General features: G+C 40.1%; 1 protein-coding gene across 4 annotated transcripts; it reads right to left on the bottom strand.

Annotated features, from left to right (window-relative positions):
• Positions 1–848: 848 nt before the first annotated feature.
• On the bottom strand, positions 849–21,632 carry sphk2.S (sphingosine kinase 2 S homeolog). 4 transcript variants are annotated; one of them, XM_041571556.1, is made up of 7 exons: positions 21,398–21,632; positions 21,207–21,307; positions 12,448–13,273; positions 7,180–7,329; positions 6,992–7,086; positions 4,958–5,073; positions 849–3,387 (listed from the first exon to the last, which is right to left on the bottom strand). In XM_041571556.1, the coding sequence occupies exons 3-7, from the start codon at positions 12,854–12,856 to the stop codon at positions 2,376–2,378; spliced, it is 1,782 nt and encodes a 593-aa protein (XP_041427490.1). In that variant the 5' UTR covers positions 12,857–13,273; positions 21,207–21,307; positions 21,398–21,632; the 3' UTR covers positions 849–2,375. The 4 variants fall into 4 exon arrangements, with proteins under 4 accessions (XP_041427490.1, XP_041427491.1, XP_041427492.1 ...); XM_041571557.1 differs by having other exon boundaries at positions 21,207–21,302; XM_041571558.1 differs by lacking the exon at positions 21,207–21,307 and having other exon boundaries at positions 21,388–21,632.
• Positions 21,633–21,774: the final 142 nt, after the last annotated feature.

Genomic DNA, 21,774 nt, shown 5'->3' with positions numbered 1-21,774 from the left:
TCAGCACACTCATTTGTAGATCAATCAAACGTGATTTTATTCAACACAGCACAATGCTGTGTTGAATAAAATCACGTTTGATTGATCTACAAATGAGTGTGCTGACCCTTCATCATATATATATATATATATAAAAAAAGCCACAAGGGCTGTGATTTATTCCTCAACGTTTCGGCTATCAAACTCTACCCGTTCTCGGGAGGACGGCTAGAGTTTGATAGCCGAAACGTTGAGGAATAAATCACAGCCCTTGTGGCTTTTTTTCCATACAAGTCCTGTGAGTGCAGTCTTCTTTCTTTGAATATATGCAAGTTTTACCAGCACCCAGGCATTTAACTTTTTCATTGTGGAGTGCACCAGTTTGGATTCTATATTTATATATTTATATATATATAAAAATTGACAAGATTAATTAGTTTATGGGAGTAAAAGGCCTAAAGGCCCCCATACAGTGCCGGAACTACCAGGGGAGCAGGGGGTGCGAGCGGGCCAGGGCCCGCACCCCCTCAGGGCCCCCTGGCAGGCCGACCACCACTGAAATGCGGGCGGTAAGGAGGGGTGCAGGGGCCCGGCTGCGCGTCACGCACCAAGGCCCGTCCCCCTCTAGTTACGGTACTGCCCCCATACACGGGCCAATAAAAGCTGCCAACAGACTGAGTCGGCAGCTTATTGGCCCGTGTGTGGGGCCATCCGACGGGCGTCCCCGATCGATATCTGGCTGAAAGTCGGGCAGATGTCGATCGGGCAGGGTAAAAAAATCAGATGTCAGATCGTGGCCGCATCTGTTCATTGATGCTGTCCTGCAATCCGACCGCCCGTATGTCCTCCATTCTGATCCCATCGTTGGGCCCTAGGGTTCATCGGGGATCAGCCTGATATCGCCCACCTCAATGTGGGCATATCGGGGAGAGATCCGCTCGTCTGGCGACATCACCAAACATGTGGATCTCCCTGTGTATGGCCACCTTTAAAGTTAAAGATCTGTGGATTCTCTCATATTAATCTGTACTCAAACAATGTAAAGACCCTTAAGTCTGTTCTAAGCCATCCAGCCCACAGCTCATTACTGGCAGCTCTCTCAAAAAGGAAATGACATACAAGTCAAGGGATTTCGTTGCTTTTCCCTAATACAATTGCCCTTCCGTCACTTTGTGATTATAACAAAAGGAAGGACTGAAAACAATATGAAGCCATCCCAGTTAGAGTCACAACTGGTCTGCAGTCCAGAATACTTGTACGCTGGGAAAGGCACTTTTCTTGGTAAGGTTGGATCAAACTATTGCAAAGCAAGTCCCTCTAATGGGGGAAAGCTTTCATGCTCAGAAGACAACACTTGAGGAATTATGTAATTAAAAAAAAAAGTAATTGGCCCGGAAGACTGAAAAACAGAATTGAGTGAATTTCCGGTATAAGGGTGGACAGACGAACTGTTGGCCAAACCATCTAATCACACCACAGATGCCATTTCATTCTGGCTGCCTACAGGTTTTGACCAATCTGACGATGACTGCCCAACTCCATCGATGTCTGAAATGGGTGTCCGTATTCTATATGAATGTGATATGTAAACGCTCCATATTCTCAAGATCAGTTCTATGGCCACCAGGCCTACAAATACAACGCCAAGGTTTTGGCACATTTAGCCCACAAATATATTGCAAGTTAATGGAATGCAAAGAGCAAGGAAAAGGAAGTCTGAAAATGTCCATAGTCTTCCAGGATGTTAAAACAAAATGTTGACAGAGTCGGAGCTAATGGTTCCGTGAAGTGTCATGGCTGTTAGAACCCGTTTCTTCTTGCAGCACACGCCAGGCATAGCTTTGCATGTACATAAAGAAAGGCAAGGTATGATGATCTGGAGCCTCCAAGAGACCCAGAACTGAAACCTATTGAGATTCTCCCTTGCATAAATAAATAAAATCTATAGCCTGTAAATACAATCATACCAAGCACATATTCTTGCTAAAAAAAGTTAATGCGGTCTCATTCAAGCAGTTTTGCATCATCTGCAAATTAATAGGAAGCTCAGGAGGACATGCTAGGTATTACCAGCTTAATTATGCAGCATTAACGGAGACTATTAAAGAGACACTACGGTCCACTACAATGCCTACTTGGTTCCCTTTATGTTTTCTGTGTTTAAGAGGGTAGAGAAGCAGCCAACTACATGTAGGAAACCTAACTATGCGGTACATGCTTCTGTTTGTGGCTGGCACTTGAAATGGATAGGCACATGCTTACATTTCAATGACACTTTTTTGTCATTAAAATTCCCTTGTACGTGGTATGCTTAATAAAGAGAACTATTATTAGCTTCAGGAAAGCTAGATCTAATATTATATTGCACAAGATAGCCTGGGGCTGCTGAAAAACTATTAAAATGGAGTCAGACGGACTTTGCAAGACCCAGTGATAAGGTTACTTAGTCCTTTGTGTAGCTGAGCCTGGACAGGCCCGTATTCTACCCGCTCTCCATCCACAGTAATAATTCCCTTTCGTGTGAGAGGCTCCAATCGGAAAGCTCGAACGGGAATATGGGTGAGGTATGGACATTCAGTCTCCAAGTGTGTACCCTTTTCCATGGCCAGGAAGAGGCGCACAAGGGCTGCCCGAGAGATACCTGCTTTTACAAAGAAAAGGTGGATTAATCCATCGTCAAAAGTGGAAAACGGAGCGGTGAACAAATCGGCCCCTAAATGACTCTGATAAATGGCCAGCACTAAGACAAAATTATCTTCCACAATTATCCAGTTCTTGGGCAGCGGCTGCCCCAAAGGAGTCAAGAGATCGTCCTTGGGACCATTTACCTGATGGTGCTTTTGAGGCTTTAAGTCTTTGGAATACACAGAATCCTGATCGGAAGGGTCACCCGAGAGCGAGTCAAAGTTGAAGCTGGAAGAGTGCAAGGCTGTTGGTGAACTTGGAGACGGTGAAGTCTCAAAACTTGGCAACTCATTAGTGTCAAGAGCAGCAGAACTGCGCTTATACATAACATTCCGCTCCTCACACAGTCCAAAGTCTGATATGGTACGGTGCAACTGGGAACGCTGAAACTGAGCTAAACTCCCATTAGGAGACAAAGTGATGCTCCTGCAAATGGGACGGTGAGCATCCAAAACTGGCAGATAGGACAGGCGGCCTCTGTAAGTCCGCAGTGAGGCCACCCTTACCATAGTTCCGACTGTGAAACGAGCTGAACCCATGTGACGGTACTTCTCGCTCTCGACATCAACATCAGAGATAAATCCCCAGGCTACACTAAGGAATGAGAAAGAACGGATTCCAGAGCAGGTTGTCACAGACACCAGGTCCATAGGAATAACAGTACCACGGCACAGCAGCAAGATGCAGTTTAGCAGCAGCTCAGACCCCATTGCCTGATCAAACCTACAGAATACATACAAAACAACGTTTTAAAATTGATATAATACACAAAAGCCATGCATATCTTATAAATGATATCCTTATAAACAGTGATTAGTGATATCATCAGCTATAAAAGCTATAACTAGTGATGTCATTTTTGTCACATGACTTACTAAAACTTAAAGTATCCCTTGTTGGAAAATACGAGGATATTAATAGTAACCTCGGAGTTCCATGGCCTTCGGCCTTGTGCTTTTATATGATCATGGAACGCCTCGGTGACTTATAATATCCTTATATTTCAAGGAGTCACCCTATGAACAAGGCAAGGGTTTAGCGGTCACCATGGAAAAGAATAGAAGAGGGGGTGAATGTAACATCAAAGGAGAAGGAAAGCTACGGAGGAATTTTATTGCCAATAGATTAGCCACAATAGTGCAAGCAAGAATGCTATATTTATTCTGTAGAATGTTATACCATGCCTGAGTAAACAGCTCTAGAAGCTCTCTGTTTGTTTAGGATAGTAGCTGCCATATTAGCTTGGCATGACATCACTTCCTGCCTGAGTCTCTCCCTGTTCACTTATAGCTCTGGGCTCAGATTACAGCAGAGAAGGGGGGTGGAGAAGAGGAGCAAACTGAGCATGCTCACGCCTGGGGCAAGGAGGTTTAAGATGAAAACAGGAAGTCTGATACAGAAGCCCATGTGTGCTCAATAGAAGGAAAGAAATGTGGTATTTCTTTTGACAGGGGACTCAGAGCAGCATTACTTTGAGGATTTACTGGTGTATTTAGGTGGACCTTTCTGATAAGGCTTACTTAGTTTTAACCTTTCCTTCTCCTTTAAGTACAGGTATGGTATCTGCTATATGTGTAACTGGAACTGGGTTTTTCGACACAAGGGCTCGTTCTTTAGCTTGTAAGCTCTTGCAAATAGGGTCCTCTGATCCTTTACTCTGTAACTGTTGTCAAATTATTTTAAGACCTGTGCTCATTATTATTTACTTGCGGCGTAATTTGCTGGCACTATATAAATAAATAAATAAATGATGATGATGATGATGAAGATTCTGTATTTTCGAGTGCCTGTGTTTACATGTAAAACACTGTAATAAACTGAATAGGATTGTTTTACCATCTACATTACGTTATTCTAGCTTAGACAAAACAAGTTCCTGTATTAACATTTAATAGAAAAGAGAAATCGGTGACAAATGAAGAATTGTTTCCGTAGAACACTATGGGAAATGGCATGGTCGTATTCTGGAACTTATTCAAAAACAGGTTAACAAATAACAGATGCAATACTTGTTAATTTAACAGAAGCAATATCAATATATTGTAGAAATTATTAAGAGAAGAATAAAAATTCAGTCTCACAATTAGCCTTTTTATTTTGGTTCCAGGGGACCATGACCTTGGCAATCAGAAAGGATTTGACTTCCAGCATTGGAAAAAGAGGACCATGAAGACTATAAACTCAAAACCTCTCAAAAAAAACACAGAACATAGGAAGTGAAGAGCAATTGCAAAACTGTATGGGTTGCATCCATCTTCATGAATTTAACATTTACAAGAAACATGGCCCATACCCTGCATTGTAGTTGATCGCTCCGGCCAAAGCATTCCCTGAGCCACATGGAAGAATTCCCACTGGCAATTTTATAGCTTCTTCCCAGTCCGGACGTTCCATTAATCCGTTAATAACCTAAATAAAGATTCAAAGTGATTATAATTTAGAAACCCTTGAAAATAATACATTGTACTCCCCCCAAAATTAGTTAGAAACAGTGATAAAGAGAGAAAAATACCAGCCTACAAAAACCTATACAATGGACTGGAAGTGAGAAGGAGCATTTTATTGATTAATGGCTTGAGACAGCCAGGAAAGGTCTAAGACATGTAGAGAGCTACCCCCTATGGAAGCTCAGTGGAATCCCTTAATAGTATACAGAAGCGATCTTATATACAGGTATGGGAAAGGTTATCCGGAAACCCATTATCCAGAATACTCAGAATCATAGAAAGGCTGTCTCCCGTAGACTCCATTATAATAAAATAATCTAAATTTTTAAAAATGATTTCCTTTTTCACTGTAATAATAAAACAGTATCTTGTACTTGATCCAAACAAAGATATACAGGAATTAATCCTTATTGGAACCAAACTCAGCTTATTGGGTTTATTTAATGTTTACATGATTTTCTAGTAGAAGTAAGGTATCAAGATCCAAATTATGGAAAGATCCATTATCCGGAATGCCCCCGGTCCAGAGCATTTTGGACAATGGGTCCCATACCTGTACTCATGGCTAGTCAAGCAGTGTAGGGTCTTCAGAAAGGCAAGAAAATTCAGGGGGCAGAAGAAACTTTGTATGTAATGTTGCATACCCAAGTTCTCCCTTTACTCTAAAGTAAAATTGGGGGCCATTTATGAACACTGGGAGAATTTGCACCTGGGCAGTGACAACCAATTATAAGCTTTGTTATACCAACTACAGGAAGAACAACAACAGCAAAAATGTAATTTTAAACAGGAGAGTGGCAGACTTGGAAGATAATAGGGGTGCCTAGCATTGGATGAAGAGATGAATGTATTAATGACATGTAGGGTCATAAATCAATCAATCATTCTCAGTCAGGAAACTATAGACCCGTAAGCTTCACAACTACAGCGGGAAAGCTTGCAACTTTAGCTTTTAATTTTACAGTCAAGGGGGACAATGCAAATGATTCCACTGAACAGTAGACTCCAGTAAAAAGGGGAACAAACTCCTTAAAGTGAGCAATGATGCTAATGAGGTTGAAGAGGCTTTTCCTTCCTCCAACATGATCCAAATGATCCTGAATTGCTTAGCTTTATGTCCACCACATCCGAGAGGAGCAAATGTAGAACTCGTTCTATAAAATTTGCATGAAGCATGGGAACACTCTTGACCCCAGTCAGAAGTCATTCATTTTAAAGAATTGTCAATATTTTGCATGCCTTGGGTTCCAGCAACTAAAAGGCCAAAAACGACCTTTTGTTGGTAACTTTTGCAAATATTTTTAAACTTTCCTGTAACAGTGACATTCACAAATCAGCAGTTAGAGGGACAGAGCAGTCATTGGGTAACCATGGCAGCAGGAGTGCAAATTTATTGGCTAACAATATTACTTGAATATTCATAATCCAGTGCTTTTCCAATATTGTCCATGTGGTGAGTTCATTATTTTCAGTACAACTGCAGGAAAGACTGTAGCTTATTATAACATCATACAGCAATATACCACCGGTGGGGGACACTATGGGCTAGAACATGTTTTGAATGGCCACATCCAGCTGAGATCTCAAGTTGCCTTCCATCTCTCGTTGATCTATTAGTACAGGGTATAACCTTCTAATGACAATTGCAGTTGGTCTTTTACAGGTATACATAATGCGTAAAAACCTCCCCAGAGCTATTGTTACTAACCACCCATTGCTTCTCTGATGTGCATTTAAAACCACATTTTAAAGCATAGCCATGATCAGAAATGTGTACAGTATTATTACCTCCCTCGGCAGCTCATAAACACCCCCTGCAATGGCAAATGAAGAGTCTAGATACATTGAATTTCCATCAGATGAGTGCTAATGGAAGTTACCTCATAGAGAAGTCCATCTCCGGAGATGACAATTATACCATCCCATTCCTCCAAATTGATCCCTTGCACTAGCTCTCGAGCGTGGTTCGGTCTCTCTAAAACCATAGAGAAGAGATGTATGATGATCTGCATTAGGCACTGTGCATTTTATTGCTCCCAGTTCGCAGTAGATGGGTGGTTGCACCTACCTGTCTGTATGAGATTATAGCTGATTTCTGCCTCTGTCAGCATGGGCAGTATGTGGGTCTGGCACTGTTGCGGGGCATTCCCTCTGCCTCCACATGGATTCAGCAAAAGCATTAATCTCCGGGCTCTGGGTAGAAGCTCAGGAACAAATTCTGTGAGAAATGGATTGAACAAAAAACTATTGGTATTTTCTATGTGTTTTATCATTTGCAAATTTATGAAAAACATAGGATTGAATACACCAACATGTAGCTCAGCTGTGAAACTGTAGGCGCTACTGGAATCAAATAGCATAAATGCATTCTGCAGTTCACAAATTCAAGATTACATACCCAGCCAGAAATATTTTGAGCAAAGAGCTTTTCAACCTTCCATGAGTCTCCATCAAATGACCACTCGTTTTTTGCATGGGCCTTTTGTGCTCTTACTGGGGTTGTTCGCCTTTGAGATAACTTTTAGTATGTGGAGTAGAGTAGAGTGTGCTATTCTGAGACAATTTGCAAGTGATTTTCATTTTTTATTATTTGTGGTTTTTGAGATTTTTAGCTTTTTATTCAGCAGCTCTTCAATTTACATTTAAAGGGATCCTGTCATCGGAAATTTTTTTTTTTTCTAAACACATCAGTTAATAGTGCTGCTCCAGAAGAAAGCTGCAAACAGCCAGAATAAAAAGGCAAATAACTATAAAACTATACAAAATAAATAACAAAAACAGATTTAAAAGTTGCTTGGAATTGGAAATTCTATAACATACTAAAAGTTACCTTAAAGGTGAACCACACTTTTAAAGGAATTGTTCAGTGTAAAAATAAAAACTGGGTAAATGGATAGGCGGTGCAAAATAAAAAAATGTTTCTAATATAGTTAGTTAGCCAAAAATGTAATGTATAAAGGCTGGAGTGATTTGATGTATAACTTGTCAGTCAGAACACTACTTCCTGCTTTTCAGCTCTCTTGGTTTACACTGACTGGTTACCCTGGTTACCAGGCAGTAACCAATCAGAGACTTGAGGGGAGGCCACATGGGTCATATCTGTTGCTTTTGAATCTGAGCTGAATGCGGAGGATCAATTGAAAACTCACTGAACAGAAATGTACCATGTGGCCCCCCTTCAAGTCGCTGACTAACTCAGAGTTATAGAGCTGAAAAGCAGGAAGTTGGATTCTGGCTGTTTTATTAGACATCTGTTCACTCCAGCCTTTATATATTACATTTTTGGATAACTAACTATATTAGAAACATTTTTTATTTTGCACAGCCTATCTATTTACACAGTTTATATTTTCACACTGAACTATTCCTAAACCAAAGAGAACCGGCCCCAATTACTACTAGTAGGGGGCAGGCAGCAAACAGATTCAGAAGCTTATTGTTTGCATGGCCCTTCTCTTCTACAAAATGGAATGGAACTGAACTGCCATCCGTGGGTGTCTATTTATGCCACATATTTATGCCACTGATAACTGCCATTGGTGCATATGAATAAATGTCAATACAATGTGCTGTGATATCTATTATAAATAGTACAACACATACCCCAGAGTTTGCAAGCCCCCACCCACCATGCTGTGCCAAGGCTGCTTATGTCTCCTGTGAGATGCAAAATGTCAAGAATATATCTGTACAATAACCTGCAATAAATTTGTTACTGAAAATGATGTGCCGAACTTTATTTCATCCAGTGATTATTAGCGACAGCTCCCCCGGCAACTTCCAAATACACAGCGAACTTTGCCACATGAATAACAACGCACTTTGGCCAGATTTATGATCGCAGATTGAAATAAGAAGGAATTTCCTTCCCTTCAGAAATGCTGCTAATCACCCAACTCTTACGTGTGCAACTGCCAATAAAAACAAGAACCCGTGAATAAAACAATCAGTGCCCGATGCCGTTCCCAAGACTCAAGATTCACAGAAAATACAAAAATGTTAAACTACACTATTTATTTAAAAAAAAAAAAAAAAAAATCAACGGTTTTAAAGTTATATGTAAATGTAATTCAGGTTGAAAGCAATATCTTCTTGTTGTGACTCTTGCAACACCGAAGCAGAAGTCTCTTCTCCGGGTCTCTTTCAACATCCAACAGTGCAGAGAAAGTAAAAATGCAGACGGGCACTTCTATCTATTTCTTAAGAACCAGTGAAATTGTATAATTGTTGTACAGTATATTGGAAAGGTAAAGCACCCCTATATGGATATCATTGACAGGTCGAGATAATGTGGAATTTTGTGTTCCATAGGCTGCTGTAACACTGTGCAAGTCACAGAGGCAAATAAGTGATGTCCACCAAAATGGGCCAAAATCCACTCCATGTGGGTAGCAGGGCCACCATTAGAAATCACGGGGCCCCGTACAACAACATTTTCACTTCACACCACAGTTAAAGGAACAATACAGACATCAGCGCTAAAAACAGTGAGCCCCCTCACACACACAAGTTATAAAAAGCTATTGATGGTCAGGGCCCCCCTACAAGTTAAAAAAAATAATTGGTGACCAGGACCTCCCTATAAGTTAAAAAAAAACATTGGCGCCAGGGCTCCCCTTACAAGTTAAAGTTAAATTAATGTGTAGGGATAACACTAATGTTAAAACTAATGGCAGCAAAAAAACAACAACTTTTATTTCAGTAAGTTACCCTTAGCCCTTAGATAGGAGTAAATATTTCAGCTCCTTCTTGCCAGTCTGACTTCTGTCGATACCTTCAGGCAATAGTTTAGCCAACCCAGCCTACTTCATCCACTGATTGGTAAATTTTACTGTCTGTAAAGGTGGCCATACACGGGCCGATAAAAGCTGCCGACAGACCGAGTCGGCAGCTTATTGGCCCGTGTATGGGGCCCCCCCGACGGGCTTCCCCGATAGAGATCTGGCCAAAATTCGGCCAGATCTCGATCGGATGGGACAAAAAATCCCGTTGGATCGCGGCCGCATCTGTTCGTTGATGCGGTCCGGCGATCCGACCACACGTTCCCATTCGTTAGGATCCGATCATTGGGCCCTAGGGCCCACGATCGGATCAGCCCGATATTGCCCACCGTGTTCATTTTACAAAATTTGGCAGGTTATGAAAGTTTGAACATATTTCTGTGGTTTTTTTTTTCCAGTTATTACAGTTTTTTTTAATGAAGGTGAATTTAAGATGTGAGTCTAACTTCTCCCAAGGGACCTGTTATCTTATATTGTTACAATTACTTATTTGCTTATCTCAAAATTATTACAAAAGTATCTTATCTGTAGCTGTGGCTGTTCTGGGCTCTCTGCCAAAAGTCAATTAAGTTAGAAACTTTGTTTCTTTTTCTGGCTGTTCAGTGCACAGAAAAATGTGACTTTCCAGTACAAAACGAGGGACTGCAGGTTGAGCTGTCAAAAGAGGGACTGTCCCTTTGAAAACGGGAAAGTTGGGAGGTATGGTCAGTGTCAGTCGGTGATGAGGAAGGGGAGAGAATTGTCAAGTGGCTGTACAACGATCGCCTATTATTGGTGTATTACCCACAAGTGAACATTTCTGTTATATACAAGTCACATACCCTACTACCCTGCTTTTCTCATATAAGAGAAAACAAAAGGAAAAAAAGAAAGGTTCAGCCAGTTACTTTTTCTAGTCATCCAACAATTTTTAGATATTTAGGGGTTATTTAATAAAAGGCACTAAGTTTGCCCAGGGGCAGTGACCCATAGCAACCAATCAACAGATAGAATTTACCTTTTTGTAAGCAAGCATTTTATTGGTTGCTATCGGTTACTGCTCCTGGTCAAACTTAGTGGGGGTCATTTATCAACACTGGGCAAATTTGTCCATGGGCAATAACCCATGGCAACCAATCAAATTGCTACATTCATTGTTCTACTTGCAGCTGGCTTTAAAAAGCTACTCACTGATTGGTTGCTTTGGGTAACTGCACTTTGGCAAATTTGCCCAGTGTTGATAAATAAGCCCCAGGGACTTTTATTACGTATGGGGGTTAGCTGCTATACTTGCTGGACGCAGCTCCAAAGGATTGCATAAGAAAGCCCCAGGCTATGCACTAGCTCTGCTTCCAAGCATTTGCAAACAGCACAGATGGGAGAATATTTAACCCTTTACTTTCAACAGGTGCTGTAAATTTGACAGTTCCAGGTTACATGTTAATATATGTGGGGGGGAACATACTGTAGCACTGCAGGAAGGTTCAGCTGGGGCACTTGGAAGTATCCTGCTACAGAATTATTTGTTGAATGACATTTCTCACTATATGCCTAAGTGTGACTATATGCCCACTGTGATTGTAGTTCAGTAATAGCTGAATGCCTATAGGTTGGGCATTACAATAAAGACAAACAACTGTTCTGTACACTGAATACAGTGGTTTAATCCTGCTGAACATGTGAGGATGCAAAGTTTGTACCCCCATCTCCTTTAATAATATAAGCTCTAAGGGCCAGGGCCCTCTTTACCTCCTTTATTGGTCAGTATTATTATGTTTGAACTATACCACTTTTTTTATACTACAACAATGTGGAATACATTGGCTCCAGGGCTACCTTTAAAGGGGTACAGAAGGTAATCAGGGGCTCCCATTTAAAAATGCAACCTGTGGGCAGGGGTCGGCATGGTTAGTGGTTTCATCAAAATTCTGTACCGTTTCTGAAATAATCAAGTTTATCTTCACTATTCCTCTCTGCATCTGTTTCTCTTCATTCTGTCTTCATTCAGCAGTTGGGAGTCAGATGAAAAATCCAATATATCTTATAGGAGTGCTCCTTTTGCCTAGAAGATGTATTAGAGCTCACTCTATTAAAATCACCAGAAATCCTGTCACTCTACATGCAGAATTTGTGCAAAAGACAGTTATTTTGTTAGATTTTGTTTGTACTGGAATCAGTTATTTGAATGAGCTCTAATACATCTGCTAGGAAAGGAGCCCCCCCTATAAGATATATTGGATCATTCATCTGACACCCAACTGCTGAATGAAGACAGAACGAAGAGAAACAGATGCTGAGAGAGGAATAGTGAATATAAACTCGATTATTTTAGAAACAATGCAGAATTATTAATTGATTATATTTAGAAAGTTTATATTAAATTTTCATGATAGTTCCCCTTTAATACCCCCTGGGGACAACTTACAGTATGGGGCCCCATGATTCCTGATGGTGGCCCTGGTTGGCTCTTTATAAATATGTTGTATAAATAACAATGAAGGCAAAATGAACCCAAGCATGCAATGACTGCCATGATAAGTCAGTAAGGCCACTGTCCTGCTGAATATTCTACTTACCTGTTTCACTGCCTATGGGAATTTCCTGAATAAGACACTTTATAGCAGTTGCCCACTTCTCAGCAATAGCAAGGTTTTTGTTATATTCCGATTCTTCATCCACGCGGAATGTCCTGACCAGCCTCTGCCGAGTGCGGCCGGATCCCATGGTTACCTTTTTTTTCTTGAGCGGATAGGAATAAATGGAAAAATAGGCAAACACATCCCCGGAGCTATGACTGCGCAGAGTGTGACAGCCCACCATGTCGCTGAGCGGCAGTAAAAGGCGCTGGTCATCTTCAGGCTTCGGTATCAGTCTCTGGATATGGAGACCCGTGCGAGTCAAGCTAAGTGCATAGCGAATACCTTTGGAGGGATAGACTCCGAATTCTCCGTGGAGAAGGGTTTCGGATGACTGACGGTATTCCATTTTGGGTTGGAGGTATATGGCCGGCTGTTATTGCTATTGAAATCCAGTGAATAAAGCAGACATCACATGTGCCCGTGTGATGCATATAGGAAGGTGCACAATGTCACTCTCTAAAACAGTGCATTATTTAAGAGCATTGCTAACTCAATGCTTTCAATTTAATAACAATCCAATCCAAATTAGGACCTTGTGTTGCCACTTTTGGCACATGCTGTGATGAAGAGATCTAATTACATACAGCATCCAAAAACTCCTCTAGGAAGATAATGACAGGCCCCACGGTTTCAAGTATTTAAGAGTCAGCCAACAAATTGAATTTATCTTCCCCTTTGGAACAGATAAAAATCCCAGCTTCACACTCTGTTCCAAGGCAGATCTTCTGTGGGACGTGCAGCCTTATGGAATTACAACTTGGAACTAAAGGAGGGGGGGGAAAAAAGAACAAAGCAGATTTAGAAAAACAATTAGTGCTTTATCCATCACAAACAACCTTTTCCTTGCAGGGAATGAATGTCTGGGGATTTGCTACAGCGGAGCAGCAATGCAAAGGGAAACTAGAGGTTCTGGCTTAATGACCTGAGCATATGGATAGAATGTAACATGGCAACAGTAGCTGGGAGTGAAACAAAGACACGTGCCCAAGGTCACCCTTGTTCTCAAATGACTACTTAGCGCCTGATTGATGCAGAGGGTAGAAAAATAAAACCCCTTCTGAATCGGCCTCTGATTTGCGGGTGAAGATGTTCCTTCCTCAGTCTGTTATGGCAATCAGGGCAGTTCCTGAATAAGCTGTAATACCAATAACCTCCCATTTGCTCAGTAGTTTCCCTGATGCAACTAAAAAAAGAAGACTCCTCTTTAAAAGAGCTATGACCCACAGATAATCCAAGATCCTCTACCCTTCAAAGAGAAGGCGCCAGTCAATTAGCCCTGGCTGTCACAACTAAATAATAATTGTTGTATGTGAAGGACTTGGAGAAGCGGCAGCTGGATCTCCGGTGGTTTACCTTTAAGTGGACTTTTAGGATATTATTTATAAAATGCTCACCACTCCCTGTTCATCACAGGCAAACCTCATTAAGAAGCATAACTGAGGTGACAGGAGCACATTGATTGCTGCTTCTTTCTGATGGAGTGTGGCAGCGGTCAAAATGCCCATAGTCTATGGCAGTGATCCCAAACCGGTGGCTCTTGAGCAACATGTTGCTCGCCAACCCCTGAGATTTTGCTCCCAGTGACCTCAAGGAAAGATTTGGTTGCATAAAAACCAGAAGTACTGCCAAACAGAACCTCCTGTAGGCTGCCAGTCCATAAAGGTGCTACCAAATGACCAATCACATCCCTTAAGTTGCACCACCTAGGAAGTTTTTTATTCTTGTGTTGCTCCCCAACTCCTTTTACATATGAATGTTGCTCATGGGTAAAAAAAAGTTGGAGTACCTTGGTCTAAGGGAAAATAAGGGATGTGAAAACAAGTATCAATCGAATGTATTGAGTCCCTTATATACAGTATTTATACATAGGCATTATATTATTCCTACTTAGAATTAGCTTTTTTATATAGCTAAGGCATGGACATTCCAAGACAATGTGTTTTTCTCTAAATACTTGACTTTCTTTTCTGCCTCCTGAAATCGGAAATTTAAAAAATCCTGCTGAGGTAAACAATTCATAGCAACCAGAAAGCAGACACAAGACAAACCTTATTGCTTAGCTTGCTATTCAGACCTTCTCCTACTCCTACTCCTCTTCTAGAAGCAGTGCCGTATGCTCTTCTTGTGATTCACGCAACTGAGAAACTTCTAGAGTAAAGCTATACATAGGCTGATAAAAGCTGCTGAATTGGCCCCTACAGACTGAGACAACAACCTACTGGCCTGCATAGTAGGTCCTGCTGATGGGCTGATGGCCTGTTAAACTAATATCTGCCAAAAGTCAGCTAGATATCTACTGGGCAGGTTTGAAAGTTACGTTAAATAAGGGCCACACATTGATGTGATTGTCATTCTCTCTAGGCACGCCATATAACCAATTATCCAGATTTATGGTGAACTCACCAAACAGGCAGATTTTTAGGGCGGTGCCACATTTAGTGTTTCTTCCACTATACCAGCCAGAAGAAAAGGGGGGACTTGCTGCTTACAACATATGTTGCATGATAATGCTTTTGTGGTTTCACTAGCATAGTGCCCTTAGGAAAATAACTGGCTTAAGTGACACATAAACCATCTGATAACAATATAAACTCTAGGAGAGCCACAAAAAAACAATGCGCCTGAAAGAGGATATCAAAATAGTTTTCTGCAAATCAATAAATCTACAGATATGCTGCACTGAGAATGGGATCTGTTAGATAATCTCTGGTACAGCCTTGCACTACAGCAATATAGTTCAACCTTCAGCCCCTCTCCCTTTATTGCACTGCTCTTTCATTAATTACAGAAAGCCTATTTCAGCAACACCCACTCTATGGCCGCATGCCGAACACTGCATTTGTTTTATAATGTGACAGTAGAGACCGTTGGCTAGGATCAAATTCTTCCAACTACATTCTTATTCCATTAGCACTATGGCCCTTATCTAATTACACTTGTTGTCCAAATGGACCGTCACTGTGGATCTGATGATCAGCCTAAAGAAGACTTTGCCAATGTGTGGGGCTGATCTTCCTGTTTCCCAAGTTGGGGCCACAACCATGAGTCTGTACAGCTGGTTATGGTGAAATTTCCCACAACAGCTTATTTGCTGTTCTACAGTAGATATTCAAGGAAGCCCAGCTTGAAGACCAAGTGGGGTGTCATTTTGGGTTAAAATGTATTTTTTGCCATGGAAAACATTGGATGACGGTTAAAACCATATTTTCTTTAGTATCTATCCCTGCTATGAGATGAGGGGGGTCCACACCAAAAAAAAGAACCCAAATACTCTATAAGCCTCTGGTGCAAAGGAACCGATCTAGCAAGTCTGTCCAACCAATAGCCCTCCAGCTGCCATATTTCATCATAAATACAGTAGTTATGGGACCAGTTATCCAGAATGCTTGGCACCTGAGGTTTTCTGGATAATGGGTCTTTCCATAATTTGGATCTTAATACCTTATGCCTACTAGAAAATCATGTAGACATTAAATAAGCCAAATAGGCTGGCTTCCAGTGAGGATTAATTATATATTTGTTTGGATCAAGTACAAGGTATTGTTTTATTATTACAGAGAAAAAGGAAATTCTTTTTTTAAATTTGGATGGGAGACGGCCTTTCCGTAATTCAGATCTTTCTGGATAATGGGTTTCCGGATAACAGATCCCATACCTGTATAAAATGTACAACATCTGCTTCATATCAGATAACATGCCTAACTTATTCATAGAATGTTAGTCTATAGCACCTCTAAAGGAGCCCTCTAATTAAAATGATTGTCTTTTATTTATATGGCAATGACAGATACAGAGAATATCGAATTACCAATCAGAGCTTACAATCTAATTTCCCTACCAACTGCATACAAACATAGTAACCTATATGCATCAGGTTTCCTATGGTGGAGATATACAAGTCCAATTTTCCTAAATGTGGCCCAACCAAGAGCTGTGTATACTAACTTGCTTGCAATAAAAATTAAAGGGAGTCAAATAAAATGTCTGTTTTTTGTTATTATTAGATAATCATTCATTATACCCAAATTTCCAGGATGATAAAGCAATACTTTTATTAGACGTTTTGTTATTTCAGTTAAGCACTGACCAATTTCATGTTACTGAAGATGCCAAGAGACAGAAGGCAATAACAGAGGAACCTATAATATAAAATGAAGTGGGGCTATAAATTATAATGTATATAATGTCTGGAAATTGGAATTCGCACAAATGCCCTATGTATGTATGTATGTATATGTATATGTATATATATATATGTATATATATATGTATATATATATATATATATATATATATATATATATATATATATATATATATATATATATATATATATATATATATATATATATATATATATATATATATATATATATATATATAGTTTTAATTTTTCACCTTCTAAAGCAGCTCTGGGAGAGGGGTCGTCGACTCTTTAACTGTTTTAAATTGATACATTTAATTGATACATTTGTTATGTTTGTCCCTGCTGAGCAGAATTCCTAAGTTTCATTAAAGCAGCTGTTAGAATTGATAAAATAGTTGCTAATATTCCACAGATATTGTTAAGAAATGTATCAACTAATTGTATCAAATAAATGTAGCAAATTGTAACAGTTCAGATGCTGCTGGATCACGGAGCTGCCAGACTGAAACACTAGAGATAGAAACATTACACTTTAAACTTAAATTTTAGGAAATCAGTAAAACATAAAAGATGGAAAGCAATTGAAAAAAAGTATTTGTTTATGGTGAACAATCTGAAAACAACTGAACTGAAAAGGTGTTTTTAGAAAGAGAAAGCCCCCTTTAAAGGCTGGAAAACAGGAATGACCAGTTCTGGGGCAGCTCTTGTAACACAGAAAAGTAAAAGTTGTTTTGATCTCCAGCAGAGCAGTTCTCTTTTTTTTCTTGGTTGGAAACTACTATTGGGCTTCGTTTTAGATTTGGCATATTATAATATACTATAATTTCACAGCAGGGATTTGGCTGTGGTTGGGGCAAGTAACATTAGTATCCACAGAATCAATGCATTTAGTCACAATAGAGTTGCAGCTGTGCACTGGCCCATGGGATCTAAATGATATTTTCAGTTCTTCCTGCAGTGTTGATATCATCCCTTCCTTGCCGATGACAGAAAAGCACCTAAAATATTAAACCCCTGGAACACCCACCCCCATCTGTAGATTTCCTAAAAACTTCTGAGACTGAAATATTTGCAAAAAAAAAAAAAATTTAAAAAAAAGTATTTATAAAGTCATTGTGTGGTAGGAAACATTTTTTGCTATCCTGGGAATAAGAAGGAAAAATGTAAAGGTTAAAAAAAAAATATCTAAATTTCCTTTTTATCTTGGAACAGCAATGACAGAGGGGGGGGAGCAATTCCATAGTTACGACAAATAAGACAAGTCGTGTTCTGTGAAACTCCAGAATTGCTTAAGCCACGGCTCGGCAGATTTTTTGCTGGAATTTGTTGCAACAGTTTGTGTGGTTTTTAAAGCAGCAGGCACAACCCACTAAAATACAGGTTATTTAACATATAGTACAGGTATGGGACCAGTTATCCAGAAGATAGCATTGTACAGATAAGGGGTCTTTCCCTAATTTTAATCTACATATGTTAAGTCTACCTAAAATAAATATTATCATTTAAGGGATACTGTCATGGAAAAACATGTTATTTTCAGAACGCATCAGTTAATAGTGCTGTTCCAGCAGAATTCTGCACTGAAATCCAATTCTCAAAAGAGCAAACAGATTTTTTTATATTCAATTTTGAAATCTGACATGGGGCTAGACATATTGTCCGTTTCCCAGCTGCCCCCAGTAATGTGACTTGTGCTTGCACTTTAGGGTGGAACTACTTTATGGCAGGCTGTTATTTCTCCTACTTAATGTAACTGAATCAGTCTCAGTGGGACTTGGCTTTTACTATTAAGTGTTGCTCTTAGATCTACCAGGGAGCTGTTATCTTGTTACCTTCTGCACCCCACTGCTGTAATTTGATTATGTGTGCTTAAATAAAGAAGCCAACTTTGATATTACAAATGCCTCCCGTTTTGGATCAGCGCTCAGAAGCGAGGTTGTTGATACGTTTTAGAAGCCAGTAAGAAAGAGACCGGGATCTCACAAGAGCAGCGACCACTGGGGTAACGGCGTTTGGGTAAGATCCGCCATTACAACGTTAAAATTTTTTGTTAGCTGCTATCTGGTTACCTTCCCATTATTATTTTATTAGGCTGCTGGGAGGGAAAGGGAGGGGGTGATATCACTCCAACTTGCAGTACAGCAGTAAAGAGTGATTGAAGTTTATCAGAGCACAAGTCACATGACTTGGGGCAGCTGGGAAATTGACAAAATGTCTAGCCCCATGTCAGATTTCAAAACTGAATTTAAAAAAAACTGTTTGCGCTTTTGAAAAATGGATTTCAGTGCAGAATTCTACTGGAGCAGTACTATTAACTGATGTGTTTTGATAAAAAAAACATGTTTTCCCATGACAGTATCCCTTTAAATAAACCCAATAGGATTAATTAAATCTAAGTTGGGATCAAGACAGTACAATGTACAGTTGGTTTAGTACTGAGAAAAGGGAAATACATTTTTTTAAAAAATGGAATTATTTGATTCAAACAGTCTATGGGAGACTTCCTTCCTGTAAGTCAGAGCTTTCTGGATAATGGATCACATACCTGTACCTGCTAGCTTTTGCACAACTGTCTGCTAAGAGTGAAAGCTCCACTGGGGCAGGGATTAATGTGAAGGATAAATATCCATATGATCCGCTGCAGAATTTGTTGCTGCTAAATAAATGATTAATAATGGTTAGAACAAAGTGTTCGAGAAGTCTAAAATATCAACAACACGGACAGCTATAAGTGACACTTTGCTGGACTGTATATGAAACCTGCTCAGGGGCAACTTATCAGAGCCAAAGATTTACAAGTGATGCGATTTCTCTTGTGTGTACAGACACAGTTCCCCAAACTGTCTGACTATGCAATGTATCAGTTGGATGTTCTCCTGATTGAATCCTTGTGCAGAATTGTAATATACGGGTCACAGACACATGACCATGAGCTGACTCGCATTGTGGCCAAAGCACACAGACTTATTGTTCTTCTGTACTGTGAGTGCGCACACACACACACACAAAAAAATTCCTTACTGGATAAAACGTTAAATATAAATTAAAAAAAAGGAAATACTCTGTACTGCTCATTGTTGAAGAATTCAAAGAAAAGCATAGTCATCTTCAGCAAATGAGGCTCTATTAGTCCAGCTAAATAATGCACAGGACATTACATTCTTACTCTGGTCTATTATATACCTTATATGGTAGAAAAAAATACTACAGACATTTGGGAGGACAATAACACCTAAATAAAGAAATGCTGGGGTTTCTACAATATTCAACCTATAATAGGCAACAAGCCCCTTTCAGTACAATGGTTACTGAACATACTCATCCATGTATTATATATCCACATTAACGGGAGCTTCATCTTAAAGTTACCTTTAAGTATGTTATGGAATGGCTAATTCTAATCAACTTTCCTTCAATTTTTTTTTATAGTTTTTTTTAATGTATTTGCCTTCTTCTTTCAAATGGAATTCACCTGATCTAAAAAAAAACGAATGCTCTATAAGGCTACAAATGTATTGTTACTGCTACTTTTTATCACTCGTCTTTCAATTCAGGGCCCTCTCCTGATCATATTCCAGTTACTTATTAATATGAATGCAAGGTTGCTAGGGTACTTTGGACCCTAGCAACCAGATTGCTGAAAGTCCAAACTGGAGAGATGATGAATAAAAAAAAGTTAAAGACCACAAATGATAAAAAAAAGAAAAACCAAGAGCAAATTGTCTTAGAATATCACTCTTTAGATCATGCTAAAAGTTAATTTAAGGGCAGAGACACACATTCAGATTAAGGGAGATTAGTCGCACGGCGACAAATCTCCTCTTCTTCGTGGCGACTAATCTACCTGAACTGCCTTCGCCGGTGGGATGGCACTCGGAGGGCTTCATTTTCCGAAGTCACCCAAAGTTTCCTTGTGAGGCAACTTCGGGCGACTTCGGAAAACCGTGCGAATACTCTCCCCGAATCTGACCCCTTTAAACCCCCTTCTAAGGGTAACTTTAGATTTTTGGGGCCAATTATTTGCAAGACACCCCAAAAATAATGAGGTTTCCACGAATGCTTAAAGGTAATTACTTTCTATATTCCTAGCGTTGCCATTCCATTTGCCTGTGGTCACTATAATAAACAAAATATAAATGGAGTCTGATTGGCCCGATACCTACAAGCAATATGCCCAATAAGAAATAGCCAGTTTTGCCTGGTATATGTGCTCTATACAGGTTAAATACAGTAAGAATCAAATAATAATGATGCAGTTCTTCAGACTGAACATGGGAGATAACCAATTGTAAAAAATAAATAAATGAATCCCAAAAATTATAAATTCCAAAATCCTATCCCATTAATGTATCTTGTTAAAATAATTATCATTTATTCTACTACTAGCACAAAGGACAAAATACAACAGACTACCATCCTGTGCTAACAGAAAACACTCCTTGAGCCGCAGAGCTTACAATCTAGAGAGGAGCAGGGGAATAGGACCCTGGAATTGAATGTAGAATGCTGCTGTGTCGTATATACACATATACAGGGGCAACTCACTGACCTTGCAGAAAGGAGAGCGCTGGGATGGTGCCAAAGCAAAGACACCAATGAAGAGGACCACTGGCTCGTTCTGTGTACCTGTGCCTTATGTTCCCTACTGCGCTGAAAAGGATAATTACGGTAAAATGCACCCCTGTCCGGAAGCAACATAAGACAAACGCGTGTGATAGCAAAATACAAACCAGAGCGTACCAACTACAGAAGAGGAGGAGATGCTACACCGCGAAGCCGGAGCACCGACTTCAGTTTACTCCCACCACAGCTTTTGACTCAGCGATGCCTTACAGGAAGTGATAAGAAACTGCAGCTCGCTGGTGCAATAATAGAATGCCCTAGTTCACGAGGAGATCCTGAGAAGCAGCCCTAGCGACCAATCGTGTACAAGTACCGGCTGCCCTTTGCCCAATCGGCGTCTTTGAGTAAGTAAGTGAAGGGGCGTTTGTTTTGCAGCGGTTGCCTGGCTGCCGGCTCTTCCCACTAGTGGCGTAAGGCAAGTGGGCGGAAACGCGGCAAATACGCCGTATTCAAAGCAAAGTTTTATTTTGAACCTTATTTTCATTCTAAGCACG

Source organism: Xenopus laevis, chromosome 7S (genome assembly GCF_017654675.1).
Source record: "Xenopus laevis strain J_2021 chromosome 7S, Xenopus_laevis_v10.1, whole genome shotgun sequence".
Lineage (NCBI taxonomy): Eukaryota > Metazoa > Chordata > Amphibia > Anura > Pipidae > Xenopus > Xenopus laevis.
The sequence above is the reverse complement of the archived record's forward strand: the minus strand, read 5'-3'. Positions and strand labels throughout refer to the sequence as shown.

What these genes read in the sequence shown, in the direction of transcription:
- sphk2.S (XM_041571558.1), bottom strand. Translation starts at nt 12,856, where the DNA reads ATGGAATACCGTCAGTCATCCGAAACCCTTCTCCACGGAGAATTCGGA. An exon ending in GAGATGGACTTCTCTATGAG is followed by an intron (nt 5,074 to 6,991) that starts GTAACTTCCATT and finishes ATCTTTATTTAG; the next exon opens with GTTATTAACGGATTAATGGA. An exon ending in GCGATCAACTACAATGCAGG is followed by an intron (nt 3,388 to 4,957) that starts GTATGGGCCATG and finishes TGTATTCTGTAG; the next exon opens with GTTTGATCAGGCAATGGGGT.